This window comes from Mesocricetus auratus, unplaced genomic scaffold (assembly GCF_017639785.1).
Source record: "Mesocricetus auratus isolate SY011 unplaced genomic scaffold, BCM_Maur_2.0 Super-Scaffold_100008, whole genome shotgun sequence".
NCBI classification, from domain to species: Eukaryota; Metazoa; Chordata; class Mammalia; order Rodentia; family Cricetidae; genus Mesocricetus; species Mesocricetus auratus.
The window spans coordinates 71,411,053-71,426,192 of NW_024429192.1; the positions used below are offsets into that span (position 1 = coordinate 71,411,053).

Below are 15,140 nucleotides of genomic sequence, written 5' to 3' on the forward strand. Positions count from 1 at the left end.
GAGTCTTAGCTGGGTTATTCTTGTGGATTCCTGGGAGTTTCTCTGGCACCAGATTTCTCCCTACGTCTATGATGGCTCCCTCTATTAAGATATTTTCTTCTTTACTCCCTGTTCCATCTTACTGCCAGTTTGACCATCCTGATCAATCATGTTCCCATCCCCCAATTCCCTCCCCTTTACCTCTCCTCACCCCCAATTTACTCAAAACATCTCATCTATTTCCTCTTCCCAGGGAGATCCATTTGTCCATCTTAATGTTCTCTTTGTTATGTAGCTTCTGTGGAGCTGAGGATTGTAATCTGGTTATCCTTTGTTTTATATCTAATATCCACTTATGATTCATTGTATACTGTGCTTGTCTTTCTGGGTTTGGGTTAGCCTTCTGAGGATGACTTTTTCTAGGTCCATCCATTTGCCTGCAAATTTCATGATGTCCTTGCCTTTTTATCGCTGAGTAATACTCCATTGTTAGAAATACCACATTTTCTTTATCTGTTCTTTGGTTGAGGGGAATCTAGGTTGTTTCCAGGTTTTGGATGTTACAAATAATGCTGCTATGAACATACTTGAGCAAATATCCTTGTGATATAACTGAGCATCTTTGGGTATATGCCCAAGAGTGGTAATGTTGTGTCTTGAGGTTGACTGATTTCCACTCATCTGAGAAAACACCATACTGATTTCCAAAATGGCTGTACACATTTGCATACTCATCAGCAGTGGAAAAAGAATCGCCTTACTCAATTTCCTATATAACACAGACTGATCTTTCTGTTTTTGATTTTGTCCATTCTAACAGGTGTAAAATGGTATCTCAGAGTTCTTTTGATTTGCATTTCCCTGATAGTTTAGGATGTTGAACACTTCTTTAAGTGTATCTAGGCCATTCATGATTCTTCTTTTGAGAATTCTCTGCTTAAATCTGTACTCAATTTTATCATGGGGTTATTTGGTATTTTGTTGTCTAATTTCTTGAGTTTTTTATATTTTAGATATCGATCCTCTGTTTGATGTGGAGTAATTAAAGATCTTTTCCCATTCTGTAGGCTGCTGTTTTGTTTTATTGACAGAGTCCTTTGCCTTACAGAAGATTTTCAGTTTCAGGAGGTCCTATTTCTTAATTGTGGCTTTCAGTGTATATGCTACTGGTGTTATATTTAGGAAGTGATCTCTTGTGCAAATGCATTCCAGGCTACTTCCCACTTTCTCTTCTATCAGCTTCAGTATAATTGGATTTATATTGAGGTCTTTGATCCATTGTATATGTTTGGTTTCTTTGTCAAAAATCAGGTTTTCATAGGTATGTGTGTTTATATCAGGGTCTTTGATTCAATTCCATTTTATCCACATGTCTGTTTTAGGACAAACTATTTTTATTACTATCGGTCTGTAGTAGAGTTTGAATTCAGGGATAGTAATACATCCAGAAAGTCCTTAATATTCTTGTTATATAGTTCATTCACTTGTTTGGTTAGAATTACCCCAAAATATTTTATTCATTCTCTGTATTTCCTCAGAGTCTGTTGTCATGTCCCCCTTTTTGTTTCTGATTTTGTTAGACTGGATATACTCTCTCTGTCTTCTCTCTGTCTTTTGGTTAGTTTGCATAAGGGTTTATCTATCTTTCATTTTACTCAAAGAACCAACTCTTTTTTATTATTAATTCTTTGTATTTTTCTCTTTGTTTCAATTTTATTTATTGTAGCCCTGAGTTTCATTATTTCCTGCCATCTACTCCTTCTGGATGAGTTTGCTTCTTTTTGTTCTAGAGCTTTCAGATGTTCTGTTCAGTTGCTCTGTGTGAGATTTCTCCAAAATCTTTATGTAGGCACTTAATGCTATGAACTTTGCTCCTACCATTCCTTTCATTGCAGCATTGTGTCCCATAGGTTTGGGAATGTTGTGGATATAATTTCTTTGAATTATAGGTTGTCTTTAATTTCTTTATTTCTTCCTTGACCCAGTGGTGGTTCAGTTGAGATTTGTTCAGTTTCCAAGACTTTGTAGGCTTTCAGCAGTTTGTGTTGTTGAATTCCTACTTTAACACATGGCATTTATTCCAGTTTTCTTGTATCCATAGAGATTTGCTTTATGACCAACTATGTGGTCTATTTTTGAGAATGTTCCATGAGGTACTGAGAAGAAGAAAGTATAATCTTTTGTATTGGGTGAAATGTTCTGTAAATGTGTATTAAGTCCATTTGAGTCATAAAATCTGTTATTTCCCTTGTTAGTCTGCAAAGTTTCTGTCTGGTGTACATGTCCATTGGTGATAGTGGGGTGTTGAAGTCTCCCACTATTAATGTGTGGTATTTGATGTGTGATTTTAGCTTTAGTAATGTTTCTTTTACAAACATGGGCATCCTGTATCTTGAGCAAAGATGTTGAGAATTGATACTTCATCTTAATGGATTTTTCCTTTAACAAATATGAAATATCCTTCTCCATATCTTTTGATTAAATTTAGTTTGAAATCTGTTTTGGTAGATATTAGGATAGCTATACTGGCTTGCTTCTTGAGTCCATTTGACTAGAGAACCTTTTCCCAAAGTTTTACTCTAATGTAATCTCTGTCTTTGATTTTGAGGTTATATTTCTTCTGTGCAGCAGAAGGGATTCTGTTTTATTGTCTATTCTCTTTTTATTGGAGAACTGATTCTACTGATATTAAGAGATGCTATTGACCTGCGATTGTTAATTTATGCTATTTTGTTTGTTTGTTTGTTTGTTTTGGTGGCAACAGTGGCACTCTGTATGTTTCCCTTCTTTGTGGTTTGTTGTTGTGAGATTATCTATTGCTTGTGTTTTCATGGATGTACCTGAGTTTCTTGGGTTGGAGATTCCTTCTAGTACTTTTTATAGGGCTGTATTTGTAGCTAACTATTGTTTAAACTGATTTTGTCATGAACTATGTTGTTTTCTCCATCTATGGTTACTATGGTTGTTGTTAAAATGTCTAGATTGACCCAGTAACGAGACTCAAACCGTGACTCAACGATCCCACGTGGAGTTTATTGGTAGACAGGGAGGGAAATGGGGGTTAGAGGTAACCAACCCGTGCAGAGCTGAGAGAGAGAGAGAGAGAGAGAGAGAGAGAGAGAGAGAGAGAGAGAGAGAGAGAGAGAGAGAGAGAGAGAGGAGATGAGATGGAGAGGAAGATGAGAGTAAAAGAGTAAAAGAGAGCATAAGCAGGCAGGGGTCAGTCCTTTAAAGGGGTCCTTTGCACATACATGGTTCTCATGGAACTCTGGGCTGGCCAGAGTGTTGCCTGAGTGCATCTTGCCAGGTAACAGGGCAAGTCAGCATAATGCCTGAACCTTTCAATTGTTATTGAAAGTTTTGCTGGATATAGTAGTCTGGGCTTGCATCCATTGTCCCTTAGTGTTTATAAATTGTCTGTCTAGGACCTTCTGACTATTACAGTCTCTATGGAAAAGATAGGTACATTTATGATAGGTTTGCCTTTATAGGTTACTTGGCCTTTTACCTTTGCTGCTTTTAAACTTCTTTCTTTATTCTATTTGTTTAGTGTTTTGATTATTATGTTTGGAGGGGACTTTGTTTTTGGTCCAGTCTATTTGGTGTTCTGTAAGCTACTTGTACTGTTGTGGGCTACATGTTGATGGCCTGTTTTATTGTGACCAGTTAACTCTTGTTCTCATTAATATGGTTTTGCCAATGCAAATGTCCAGATCAGACAAAAATCAGACCAGGTTAAAGACAGATAAATGAAGGCTTATTGTGCATTGTTCCTGGGCAGGTTCATAGGTCCCAATTAACATAGCTAGGGAAGTCACACATCTGGGCTAAGGCAGGGAAGTTTTATAGACTTTCAGTGAGGAGTGATAATGTGCCAGCCAGGAGCTGGGTATGTACTCCAATATGGCCAAAAGCAATACCCCTGGGTGTGTACTTGGGCGGTCACTTTGGAATGGTGGGTTGCATCTGCTGCCAGAAATGTGATGCTGGTCTTTTGGTACCATTCCTTTGTTCAGAGTATTCTTCGTGCAGTCAGATGGAGAGAAGTAGGGCAGATATACTTTCTACATGTGGGCAGAGGTGAACATGAGTTCCAACTGAGTATTCATTGTCACAGATTTTACATTAGCTGGCATTTGATTTCCTTGTTTAAATGCTTCTATCAAAACCCTAACCCTAACTCTATAGAAACTTCACTCATAGTCATGCTATTTCATATATCTATTCTGAACACAGAACCCATTTCACTGCCATAAATCATCATAATGGGCCTGCCTTTAGTTACCTTTAGCTAAATGGATCAAACTCCCACAACAACTTGAACTACCACAAGTGAATGTAGAGGCCACACCAGGACTTTGTTGAGGAGTTTTGTGTAATGAAGAATGCTTTTCTGATCAACAATCACAAAATGTATATATTCCCAATTAGTAAGTATGGTCATGAAGCTGCAGTTAGAGAGAAAACGATTTGGTTTATCACATCTGGCATGATCAGCTCATAGATCAATAAGTATTTCCTGATACACTGTAGGCTTATCTACTCATCTCCAGGATCGACGTAAGTCACTTCACTAATCCAGAATACTGAATATTTGAGGATGTTTTTCTGTTTTGCAATAGGACAATTAATATTTGGAGGCACTGGGCATTTTCATATTTACAGTAGTTGCACCATCACCTTCTACATACGATGGGGGATGTTCTTCTGTAAATATATTCTCTTATTAGTTGGTGGATAAAACACTGATTGTTCAGTAGAGGCAGGAAGATAAGAGGAGCTAGGAATCGGGGAGAATGCTTGGGAGAGAGGCAGGAAGAGGCTACAAGGATATGCCATGTAGAGACTGGGAAGATTGGACCTGCCAGGCATTCTCTAGTAACATAAGATCATGTACAAATACATAGATTAGTAGTTATGGGTTAATAATTAAGAGAGCTAGCCAGTAAGAAATCCTAGTCATTGACCAATAATTTTATAATTAATAAAGCATCTTTGTGTTTATTTGGGACTGAAGCAGATGGGGGACCAGGTAGGACAGAAACTTCCATCCTCAAATGGTGCCACCAATGTGGGTTGCCAGAATTTCCATGTAAAACCTGATAAAAGCTTCAAAAGGGATTCTTTTTTTTTTTTTTTGGATTTTCGAGACAGGGTTTCTCTGTGTTGTTTTGGAGGCTGTCAGTCCAGCCTGGCCTCGAACTCACAGAGATCTGCCTGCCTCTGCCTTCCAAGTGCTGGGATTAAAGGCATGCACCACCACTGGCTTCAAAAGGGATTCTAAAAACAAAAGAACAAAATCATGCACAGCTTTCTGGTAGCACCATTTTCTCGGGTGAGCAGAGGCTCACTGATCCTTTAAGGGAGGCTTCCTGACTCAGGGGCAGCAGTAAAAACCCCATGGTTCTTTTAAGAGGCCCTGCTACTAAACAATTAAATGGCGTTTAATAGTAGCCGGCAGCATGCTGCTTGATGGTGCTATAGACCAAGGTGGTGAGCACTGCTCCTAGTATTGGCAATACATGCACCCCTGCCATGTTTCAAAGTCAGCAGCTAAAAAGTACACTTTAATTTTAGTCATGTTTTTTAACAGATAAAAGACTGATGGCCAGAAAAAGATAGAGATATGCAGTAAAGATAGATTCAGATAAAGAAACACCTCTAAAGTGTTTACAGTGTGTTTAGAAATATACATAGGTTTGAGAAAGAAAGAAAAAGAATAGAGAAAGTCCTTTAAAAAAGAAATAGAGTAGCTCAGTGTGGTGGCACATGCCTTTAATCCCAGCACTAGGGAGGCAGAAAAAAGTAGATCTGTGTGATTTCAAGGCAGGCCTGGTGGACACACTGAGTTCAAGGGCAGACAAAGTTACACAGAGAAATCCTGTCTCAAAAAACAAAAAATAAAATTAAAATTAATTGACTAATTTTAAAAAGCCACATAAAGATGAAAAATACAGAGTTTGCATAATGTATGTGTTATCTTTGAATTGTTTGATTTCTGAGGAAAGAGCAGCAGCTGCTAAAAGACATTTCATTATAAATGCTGATGAATTAATCCAACATATATATATTTTGAAAATGCCATGATCAAAATTTAAATTTAGGGACATATTACTTTGGAAAAGAGATTTTGGTTTTGTTTCCACAGAAAGTAAAAAGCTGTGGATTTTTTCCATACTAATGTGGTTTGATCAAGCAAGAACCCCTTGAAGCAGAGACCCAGGTGATCCAACATCTGAAATAGCTAAGACAGTGCAGCCTCAGACTACTACAACCAGGAATTGGCCAGATTTCTGTGTTTTCTGAGGATCCCCATGGTATTGACAGCATCCCCCACCATCAGGAAGAAGTTTGGCTAGAATGATGCCCAAATTGCCAAATATTGTTTATAAATGTTTGGTTTAATTTAAGGGGATTAGTTATAATCATTAGTGAACACAGTCGATCTCTTTTTAAAGAAAAATGTGGGAATATAATATAGAAATGAATACTTTGCATTGGTATGGATTTTAGTTTATTGAAACAATTTTAAGGTCAATTTTGTTAAAGGTGTATTTCTCTGCTTGTTTAGGTATTGTGTTTATACCACTCATTTAAAAATGCAATGTATTATTGAAAACTCTCTATTTAGTTCTGCAGCCCATTTTTAATAGGGTCCTTTGGTGTTTTGGAGACTTGCTTCTTGAGTTCTTTGTAAATATTGGAGATCAACCCTCTGACAGATGTGGGATTAGTGAATATTTTTTCCCATTCTGTGGGCTGCCTTTTTGTCTTGCTGACTGTGTCCTTTGCCTTACAGAAGCTTCTCAGTTTCAGTAGGTCCCATTTATTAATTGTTGATCTCACTGTCTGTGCTACTGGTGTTATGTTCAGGAAGCTGTCTCCTGTACCAATTCGTTCAAGGGTACCACCCACTTTCTCTTCTAAGAGGTTCAGTGGGGCTGGATTTATGTTGAGGTCTTTGATCCATTTGGACTTAAGTTTTGTGCATGGCGGTAAACATGGATCGATCGGCATTCTTCTACATGCCAGTCTCCAATTATGCCAGCACCATTTGTTGAAGATGCTTTCTTTATTCCATTGTATATTTTTAGCTTCTTTGTCAAAGATCAGATGTTCGTACGTGTGTGGGTTAATACCCGGGTTTTAATTCGATTCCATTGGTCTACCTGTCTATTTTTGTGCCAATACCAAGCTGTTTTCAGGACTATAGCTCTGTAATAGAGCTTGAGGTCAGGGATGGTGATGCCTCTGGACGTTGCCTTGTTGAACAGGGTTGTTTTGGCTATCCTGGGTCTTCTGTTTTTCCATACAAAATTGATTATTGTTCTTTCAAGGTCTGTGAAGAATTGTGCTGGGATTTTAATGGGGATTGCATTGAATCTGTAGATTGCTTTTGGCAGGATTGCCATTTTTACTACATTGATCCTACCTATCCAAGAGCATGGGAGATCTTTCCATTTTCTGAGGGCTTCTTTAATTTCTTTCTTTAAAGATTCAAAGTTCTTATGATACAGGTCTTTCACTTGTTTGGTTAGCATTACCCCAAGGTATTTTATGTTGTTTGTGGCAATTGTAAAGGGTGATGTTTCTCTGATTTCTCTTTCAGCCCTTTTATCATCTGTATATAGTAGGGCTACTGATTTTCTTGAGTTGATCTTGTAGCCTGCCACTTTGCTGAAGGTGTTAATCAGCTGTAAGAGTTCCCTGGTAGAGTTCTTTGGGTCATTGATATAAACTAGCATATCGTCTGCAAACAGTGAAAGTTTGACCTCTTCCTTCCCAATTTGTATCCCCTTGATCCCCCCTTTGTTGTGGTATGGCAATAGCTAGAACTTCAAGTACCATGTTGAAAAGGTAAGTGGCTGAGAGTCACTTGAGAAAGTGTTCAACATCCTTAGCCATCCGGGAAATGCAAATCAAAACAACTCTGAGATACCATCTCACTCCTGTCAGAATGTCTAAAATAAAAACACCAATGACAATTTATGCTGGAGAGGATGTGGTGAAAGGGGGACACTCCTCCATTGCTGGTGGGAGTGCCAACTGGTTCAGCCACTTTGGAAATCAGTATGGAGATTCCTCAGAAAAATGGGAATAAACCTACCACAAGACCCAGCAACTCCACTCTTAGGCATATATCTAAAAGATGCCCATTCATACAACAAAGATGTCTGCTCCACTATGTTCATAGCAGCTTTATTTGTAATAGCCAGAACTTGGAAGCAACCTAGATGTCCCTCACCTGAAGAGTGGATAGAGAAAATGTGGTACATCTACACAATGGAGTACTATTCAGCAGAAAAAAATAATGGAATCATGAGATTCGCAGGCAAATGGATGGCACTAGAAGAAACCATCCTGAGTGAGGTAACCCAGTCACAAAAAGAGAAACATGGCATGTACTCTCTCATATATGGATTTTAGACATAGATCTGGGGAGTGCCAGCCTACAATCCTATGGCCAGAGAGTCTGGGAAACAGAAACTTCATTTAGTGGCTGATCGAAGAAGAGGCAGACTCCCTTGGTTAAGTACTGAGCTGAACTCAAGAAAGCCAGTAACAGAGAGGGAGGACTGATGATCAAAGGGATTAAGACTGGGCTGGTTTAACCCCCAGAAACAGCTGACCAGACAAAGGTTAACTCTTGAATCCCAGGCATCAGCCTGGGAATCCAGCATGGGACTGACCAAGACCCCCTGAATCTGGGTGGCAGTGAGGAGGCCTAGGGAATCTATTGAGCCTTGGGCAGCAGATCAGTACCCATCCCAAGTATACACAGGGAATTTGGACTCCCATAGAACAATGTGAGGTGCACTCTCACCCTGAACTCTTGGGGAAGGGTCTAAGCCCTGCCCTATATGAAATGACAGTCTATGGACACCCCCATGGAGGGCCTCACCCTCCCTGGGAGAATGAGGGGATAAGGGGGGTTGGGGGAAGGGCACGGGAGAAGGGGAGGGAATGAGAGAGGGACCTGGAACTGACTTGTGAAGCAACCTCGTTTCTTATCTAAATTTAAACTGGAAAATAAAATATAAAAAATGCAATGTATTGTTAAATACAGATTATATGAAGTCACCTATAATAGTCAAAATTTATAATTAGGTTAGTTAGATTTTCTAGATATAGAGAGATATATTTCAAATGGATAGATATTCTTCAAACTTTTCAAAGACCTACAGAAATTGGCATTTAAATAGGGTTTTTCATGATGGTGAGACACAACTGCTCCTGGCAACACCTATTACTTTAGAGAGGAGGATGGGCATTGAAGAAACTCTTTATGGGATTTGCCTTCAACATGGCAAGACTATCCATTTGGGCAAGAAATTTCTACTGCCTTCACTTTTTGGCTGTATGCTGTCCAAACTGGATATACAGGATCAAAGTGACTGATGAATTTACCAAAACAAGATGGGATCATCCTTTAGGGTTCCTACTTCATGGAAGAGTCTGCCAGACATTCTGCAGGACACAGAGAAAAATGACTGAAACTTCCAATATGGATGGACAGTTTAAAATTTTCTGCTTCACTGAGAATTCTATCAGACACACTATGGCCTATGCTGAATATGGATGCTCCAGCAATACAGAAGAATTTGGGTGACTGTCCAGGCAGCATAATGTCTCTGTAAATTCTAGAGTTTATATATTATCCTTCTGAGGTCTTTGATGGTTATGGTTTTCCTTAGTTATGATAAAAGGTAAGTTACATATAAAATTTTAGACTCACAAAGATAGGATGAAAGCTAGATTATTTTCTTTAAATTTTCCAAATGTCAATGGACAAAATATTGCCAACTATAGTTCCTACTTGGTAACTGTTTTGTTATATATAATTTTATTATGTTAAAGTTAAAACCTTTGTTTTATTTAGACAGAAAAGAGGAGATGATGGGGATGTCCTTCTGTAAAAGTGTTTCTCGTATTTGTTGATGAATAAAACAGTGATTGTCCAGTAGAGGCAAAAAGATAAATGGGGCTAGGAGATGAGGAGAATCCTGGGGAGAGAGTGAGAGAGATGATGCAACGGTTCACCAGGTAGAGACTGGGAATATAGGACATTTCAGGCATTCTCTTGTAAGATAAGGCTATGTACAAATACATAGGTTAGTAGTTATGGTTTAAAAATTAAGGGAGAGCTATCCAGTAGGAAGCCCTACCTATTGATCAACATTCTATAATTTATATAATGTCCACATGTTTATTTGGGGCCAAATGGCTGTGGGACCAGGCAGGACAAAAACCTCCATCCTCATAGATATAGAGATATCTTCAAAGTCCTTTCTATTCTGTATTAAAGTAATTTCTATTCTATATTAAAGTTAGTTGGTCTCCATTATTTAGTTTCTTTAATAATGATTCCAACAGAAATTTGAGCGGCTTATCCACAGTAAGGACAAGGTAGGGAAGAATAGATAAAGTAATCCTAGGATGTCACTTTTGAGGGTATCTCACATTGATGTACTTGATATAGGACCCTTGAGTTCTTAGCCTTAGGATATCATTAAACTGAGCCTTTCTGCATAGGTCATCAACCTTGGAGGCAAGATCTGAGTTGAGAGAACCTCTACCAAACAGCAGATATAGAAGATTAAGTAGATAGTTCTTACTAAGAGGGATTCCTTTATATATACTATTCTGAATTCCTCTGTTTAATATACTGGCCTCTCATGGAATGCTAGTAATTTAGGAGGAAAGACCAGTTTAGCCCTTGAACAAGGAAATCCAGAGCAACTGTCCAATGGAGATGATAAGGAAGTGTGGAGATCTGGAACATGCATGAATGTCTCATCTTATTATCTACTCCTGTACCCTTTCCTTATCAATCTCCATGTAAATAAACATCAGGACAGTTATCCCCAACAGCTATAAACCTACTCAATCCACTCACTACAGATACTGTTGCAAAGACTAGAAGTAAAAGAGACAGCTTGGAAATCTCATATGTGGGTGAGGTAGGCCAAGACATGTTCATGGTTTTGCCTCTGGTCCTCCTGTGGCCACAGGAAGATGGTGCAAGTTACAGAGAAAGGGTTTTTGGGTCACTTCCCCATCTGACTATATCACTGTGGTAAAAAGTATTATCATCACCATATCCCGAAAAACAGTAATAGTCAGCCTCATCCTCAGGCTGGGCTCCACTGATGGTCAAAGAGGCTGTTGTCCCTGAACTGGATCCAGCAAATCGCTCTGGGATGCCTGAGGGGCGCTCACTATCTTTGTATATCAGTTGCAAAATGGTCTGGTCTGGCTTTTGCTGAAACCAATAAGCATATTTTTTTGGTAATTGTTCCCCAGAGCAGGTGAGTTTGACAGTCTCTCCTACTGGGACTGATGCTGAAGGTGGTTGGGTCAGCTCATAGGAGACCACAGAACCTGTAAGAAAGAGATTTCAAGTTATAAGGACTCAGGATTTTCACCTGTGTTCAGCATCTCCTGTGAGCCTGAGAAGAGATTTAAGATGTTCACCTGCATACAAAGAGAGAAGAGGTAAAAGGAGGGTCCAGGCCATGATGAAGGTGCCTCAGAGCTCTGTGTTCTGAAATCACAGCACATCTGGGCCTCTAAAGGCTTCTCTTATTGGCTTTCTAGTCTGTGGGGCAGTGTGTGGTATTATGCAAATTTATTCCATACATAGGCCTACCCAAGGAGGGTTAGTGGGGAGCTTACTGTACTATAATGGAGTCCTTTTCATCAGGACATGGCCTTGTGGTGATGCATTGTTTATGATTTATTAAAGCTTGATGAGGATTCAGAAAGCAAAGTCAGGTGCAAGCCACTAAAGCCAGGCACACATCTTTAATCACTGCACCCAGAAGCTAGGAGGTGATGGTACACACCTTAAATCCTAGGACTCAGGATTAAGATGTAGACACATCTCTGTGAGTCCAAGGACACCCAGATATACACAAGAGTGGATGAATCAGTCTAAAAGAGATTTATAGCTCACACCTTTAATGCCAACATTAGCAAAGGATATAAGACAGAAGCAAGGTCTCAGTAGAGGGTTAGTTCTCCATCCAAGTCTGAGACTTAGAGACAGGATCAGCCATTCAGCCTGAGGTTGAGGTAAGTACCTAGTGGCCAGCTGCTTTGCTCCTCTGATATTCATCTTGAAGTTTCAAGCCCAACATCAGTCTCTGAGCCTTTTTAATTTTGTGTTACATGGTCTAATTAATTTCTATTTTTAATTAATTTTATTTAAATGTAAAACAACATTATTTTACATACCAATCCTAGTTTCCTCTCCCTCCCATTATCCCACTCCCCCCACTTTCTCCCCATCTCACTCCTAAACACAGGATATCCTAATTCATTTCTTATGTAACATACTGTTTGGTAAGTTTGCTTTTCTAGGTTCTTCACAATTCTTTGTTTTATTTAAGATATAGTGACAACTTCCTCCTATGATGGCACTATATCCACAGTACAACAGCAAATATGATGAGGAATCATCCTTGTCCATTTTGTGTTAGTGTTTAACAAGGTCAACACTTCCAGTCTAGTTCATCAACATACCTGACAATTACCCTCCAGTCTCTCTCTTCTCTGTGAATGTAGTGAACTCCTCTGAATTTCTGTTTTGACCTCCAGAGATGTATTTTCCCAAAGAAATCTGGCAGGTCTTTGCTGCACCTCTGTCACCCTCTGCTGGTGCAGGGGCCTCATAACAGGAACTTCTCTTTCAGTTGACCACAGCTCTGTCAGTTGAGAGTGTGTGAGGGGAGGGGCAGGGGTTTCAGTTAGATTGTACCAGGTGGGCCCACTCTGGCATGCTTAAAACAGGACAGAGAGGACATATTGACATTGTTCAGGGGAGCTGTGGCAGGAACAGTTTTGTGACCTTCTCTAAATGTCTTTCTGTTATGCTTTGGCTTAGCTCATGGATATTATAGGGTACTTCAAATATAACTCTTTCAACACCTCAACAATATAGAAAAAACAAGCACAACCTTAAATTCAGTCACTATCTTATGATGTTTTAGCCAAATTAGGAAAAAATGTCACCTCAGTGCTAACGGGTCAACTTTATATCATTGATATTGTTGTATCTGAATATCATCCTCACTGTCATCTGTTACTATCATAAGTCATCTTATTCTTCACAGTTCATCAAGGAATTTCAACCCTGTCTTGACTGCTGTTTTCATGAAACCAGAAACCCCCTATTTTGTCTTAGGGAGGAGGGCTGTTCCTACCTCAGAGAAAATACACTCTCTTTGAACACTTGTTCTTGAATTCTAAAAGAAGAAAGAGTTTCCAGGGGGCTCAAATATTATCTCTTATCCAATACCAAATCAATTTTCAAAGCATGAGTATTTTTCATATGTTTGTAGGACATGACTTTCAAGTTCCAGAACTTAGTGTTAGTTTATAATAGATATCTTCATGTGACAGGGTATAAAGAAAAAAAAAGCAGACAATATTATACCCAGCAAAGAGACCAGAACTTCCATATCTAGGAGTGGACATAGATGTCCATAATCCATACCTGGGACCTATGATGTGGGGTGTGGTCAAGACATAGAGATAGCAGTAAAACAGTATCTGAATGGTTTACTGTATGCCCTACACTACATATTCCTGTCCTCTAGCATCTCTTGGCTTTTCTGAAATGTTCAACACAACATGTAGGTGATTTCTCTGGAACTGAGTCCATATTAGATATAGAAAACTTACAGGGAACTGGGCATTTGCTGTGTTAGCAAGTCCTTACATGCCTTTTGCTGGTATCTCTGCACTGTTTCTTCTTTCATCTCCCTGAGCATGTGCATGACTGGAATCTTATGACTTCTTCTACTGGGGATATTCATTTCTTCTAACAGACATTATTACATGGGGATCAAGAGTCACTAGACTTAGCACAGATTAAGTGAAGTTTATTCTGGGAGAAGGCACTTACCCAAGAAGTGGATGACCTCCGCAAGTTCCAGCTCCAAGGATCCACCCATGCTGTCCTCTGTGACCTGACCAGAAGCAAGAGAGAGCACTGGTGTTGGGGACTCCAGTGCAAGTCCTAACCTCAGTCACATACACACCTGTTATCACACTCAAACAGACATGGTCATTGTTACAAGTGTGGGCAGGGTGGATATCTCACTACAAGACATGAAGTGTACAAGCCCAGAAAAATTGTCAGTTCCTTCTTTACACTATACCATCTTAAAAGCTGAGGATCCTGATAAGATGTGGGAACTAGGGAAAGAGGCTGGTATAAGCACCTGGACAGTCTGCATGTCCCAAGAGAAAGGAAACAGATTCTGAGGTCTGCAGGAAGTGATGTAGATATACCTGATATCTGCCTCTTAGACAGGCAATAGAGGGATCCAGTCATCATTCATCCTCCCAAGGAGATGTGTCCCTGGGGCCAGGGAGCTATACTTCAGTCTACTAGTAATGTGGTTCCAGATCCAAGGTCAGCAGTGCCTATTAAGATTCAACAACATTGGAGAAGTCACAATGTAATCATGGTCATGGCAATCAGAGGGAACACCCATGTGTTTGAGGAAGAATAATGGACAAATTTGCTACAAGTTTAATTGATGTTTCAATTATTATTTGTGTTTCAAATTAATGAGTCATTTATCATGACCTTTAGATGCTTATAAGCATAAAAATTAATAAATAATGAACATGTAATTACAATTTCTATGTTTTCGATTTTTTAAAGAATTTCATACTAGATTACTATATATGCATCATTTTTACTCCAACTTCTCCCCCTCTAATTCCTGCATCCTCCCCCACTCTCTCTCAAATTCATGACTGCCAGGCTTGATCCCCCTTTAAACATGGCATGACTGGGAAGGGAAACTGGGTCTGGCTGGGGCAGAAGGTAAGTTCTGACATACTGTGAGAATGAGAGGAAAATGATATCCAGAAGGTTGTTTATTCAGAAGGAGCAGGGGAAGTTATACTCTAGGAATTGTGGCCAGTTGGATCCATTCAGTGGTATGTCACTGGTTGAAGCAAGAACATCAGGGGCTCTTCATTTGCATGGCCATAGATAACATTGGCCAGGAGATGGGATATTATAAGGTCATAGTAAGTCTAGATCTGCTTTGTTCCAGTGGTCACATAAGCAGCTACCAGTCCCTACAGACTTGGAGACTCATGAGTGTATCAGCTACTACATGCATTGGGGCACATCTATG

The 15,140-nt window shown here is 39.4% G+C and overlaps 2 protein-coding genes across 23 annotated transcripts in view; both read right to left on the reverse strand.

Annotated features, from left to right (window-relative positions):
- The window catches only part of LOC101839749 (Ig lambda-1 chain V region S43), a 612,967-nt gene that overhangs the window by 50,973 nt on the left and 546,854 nt on the right, over nt 1–15,140 (reverse strand). The window lies entirely within an intron of this gene.
- The window catches only part of LOC101841371 (Ig lambda-3 chain C region), a 388,037-nt gene that overhangs the window by 47,495 nt on the left and 325,402 nt on the right, over nt 1–15,140 (reverse strand). The window contains exons 1-2 of one of the 13 annotated variants that reach the window (XM_040751125.1): nt 11,455–11,596; nt 11,063–11,361 (exon numbers count right to left, since the gene is read on the reverse strand). The exons of 10 other annotated variants lie outside the window; for them this stretch is intronic. In XM_040751125.1, coding sequence (XP_040607059.1) covers nt 11,063–11,361; nt 11,455–11,497 — 342 coding nt within the window. In that variant the 5' untranslated portion in view covers nt 11,498–11,596. Of the gene's footprint in view, nt 1–11,056; nt 11,362–11,454; nt 11,597–15,140 lie in introns of those variants that run through there. 2 more of the 13 variants (XM_040751123.1, XM_040751124.1) reach the window with 2 other exon arrangements.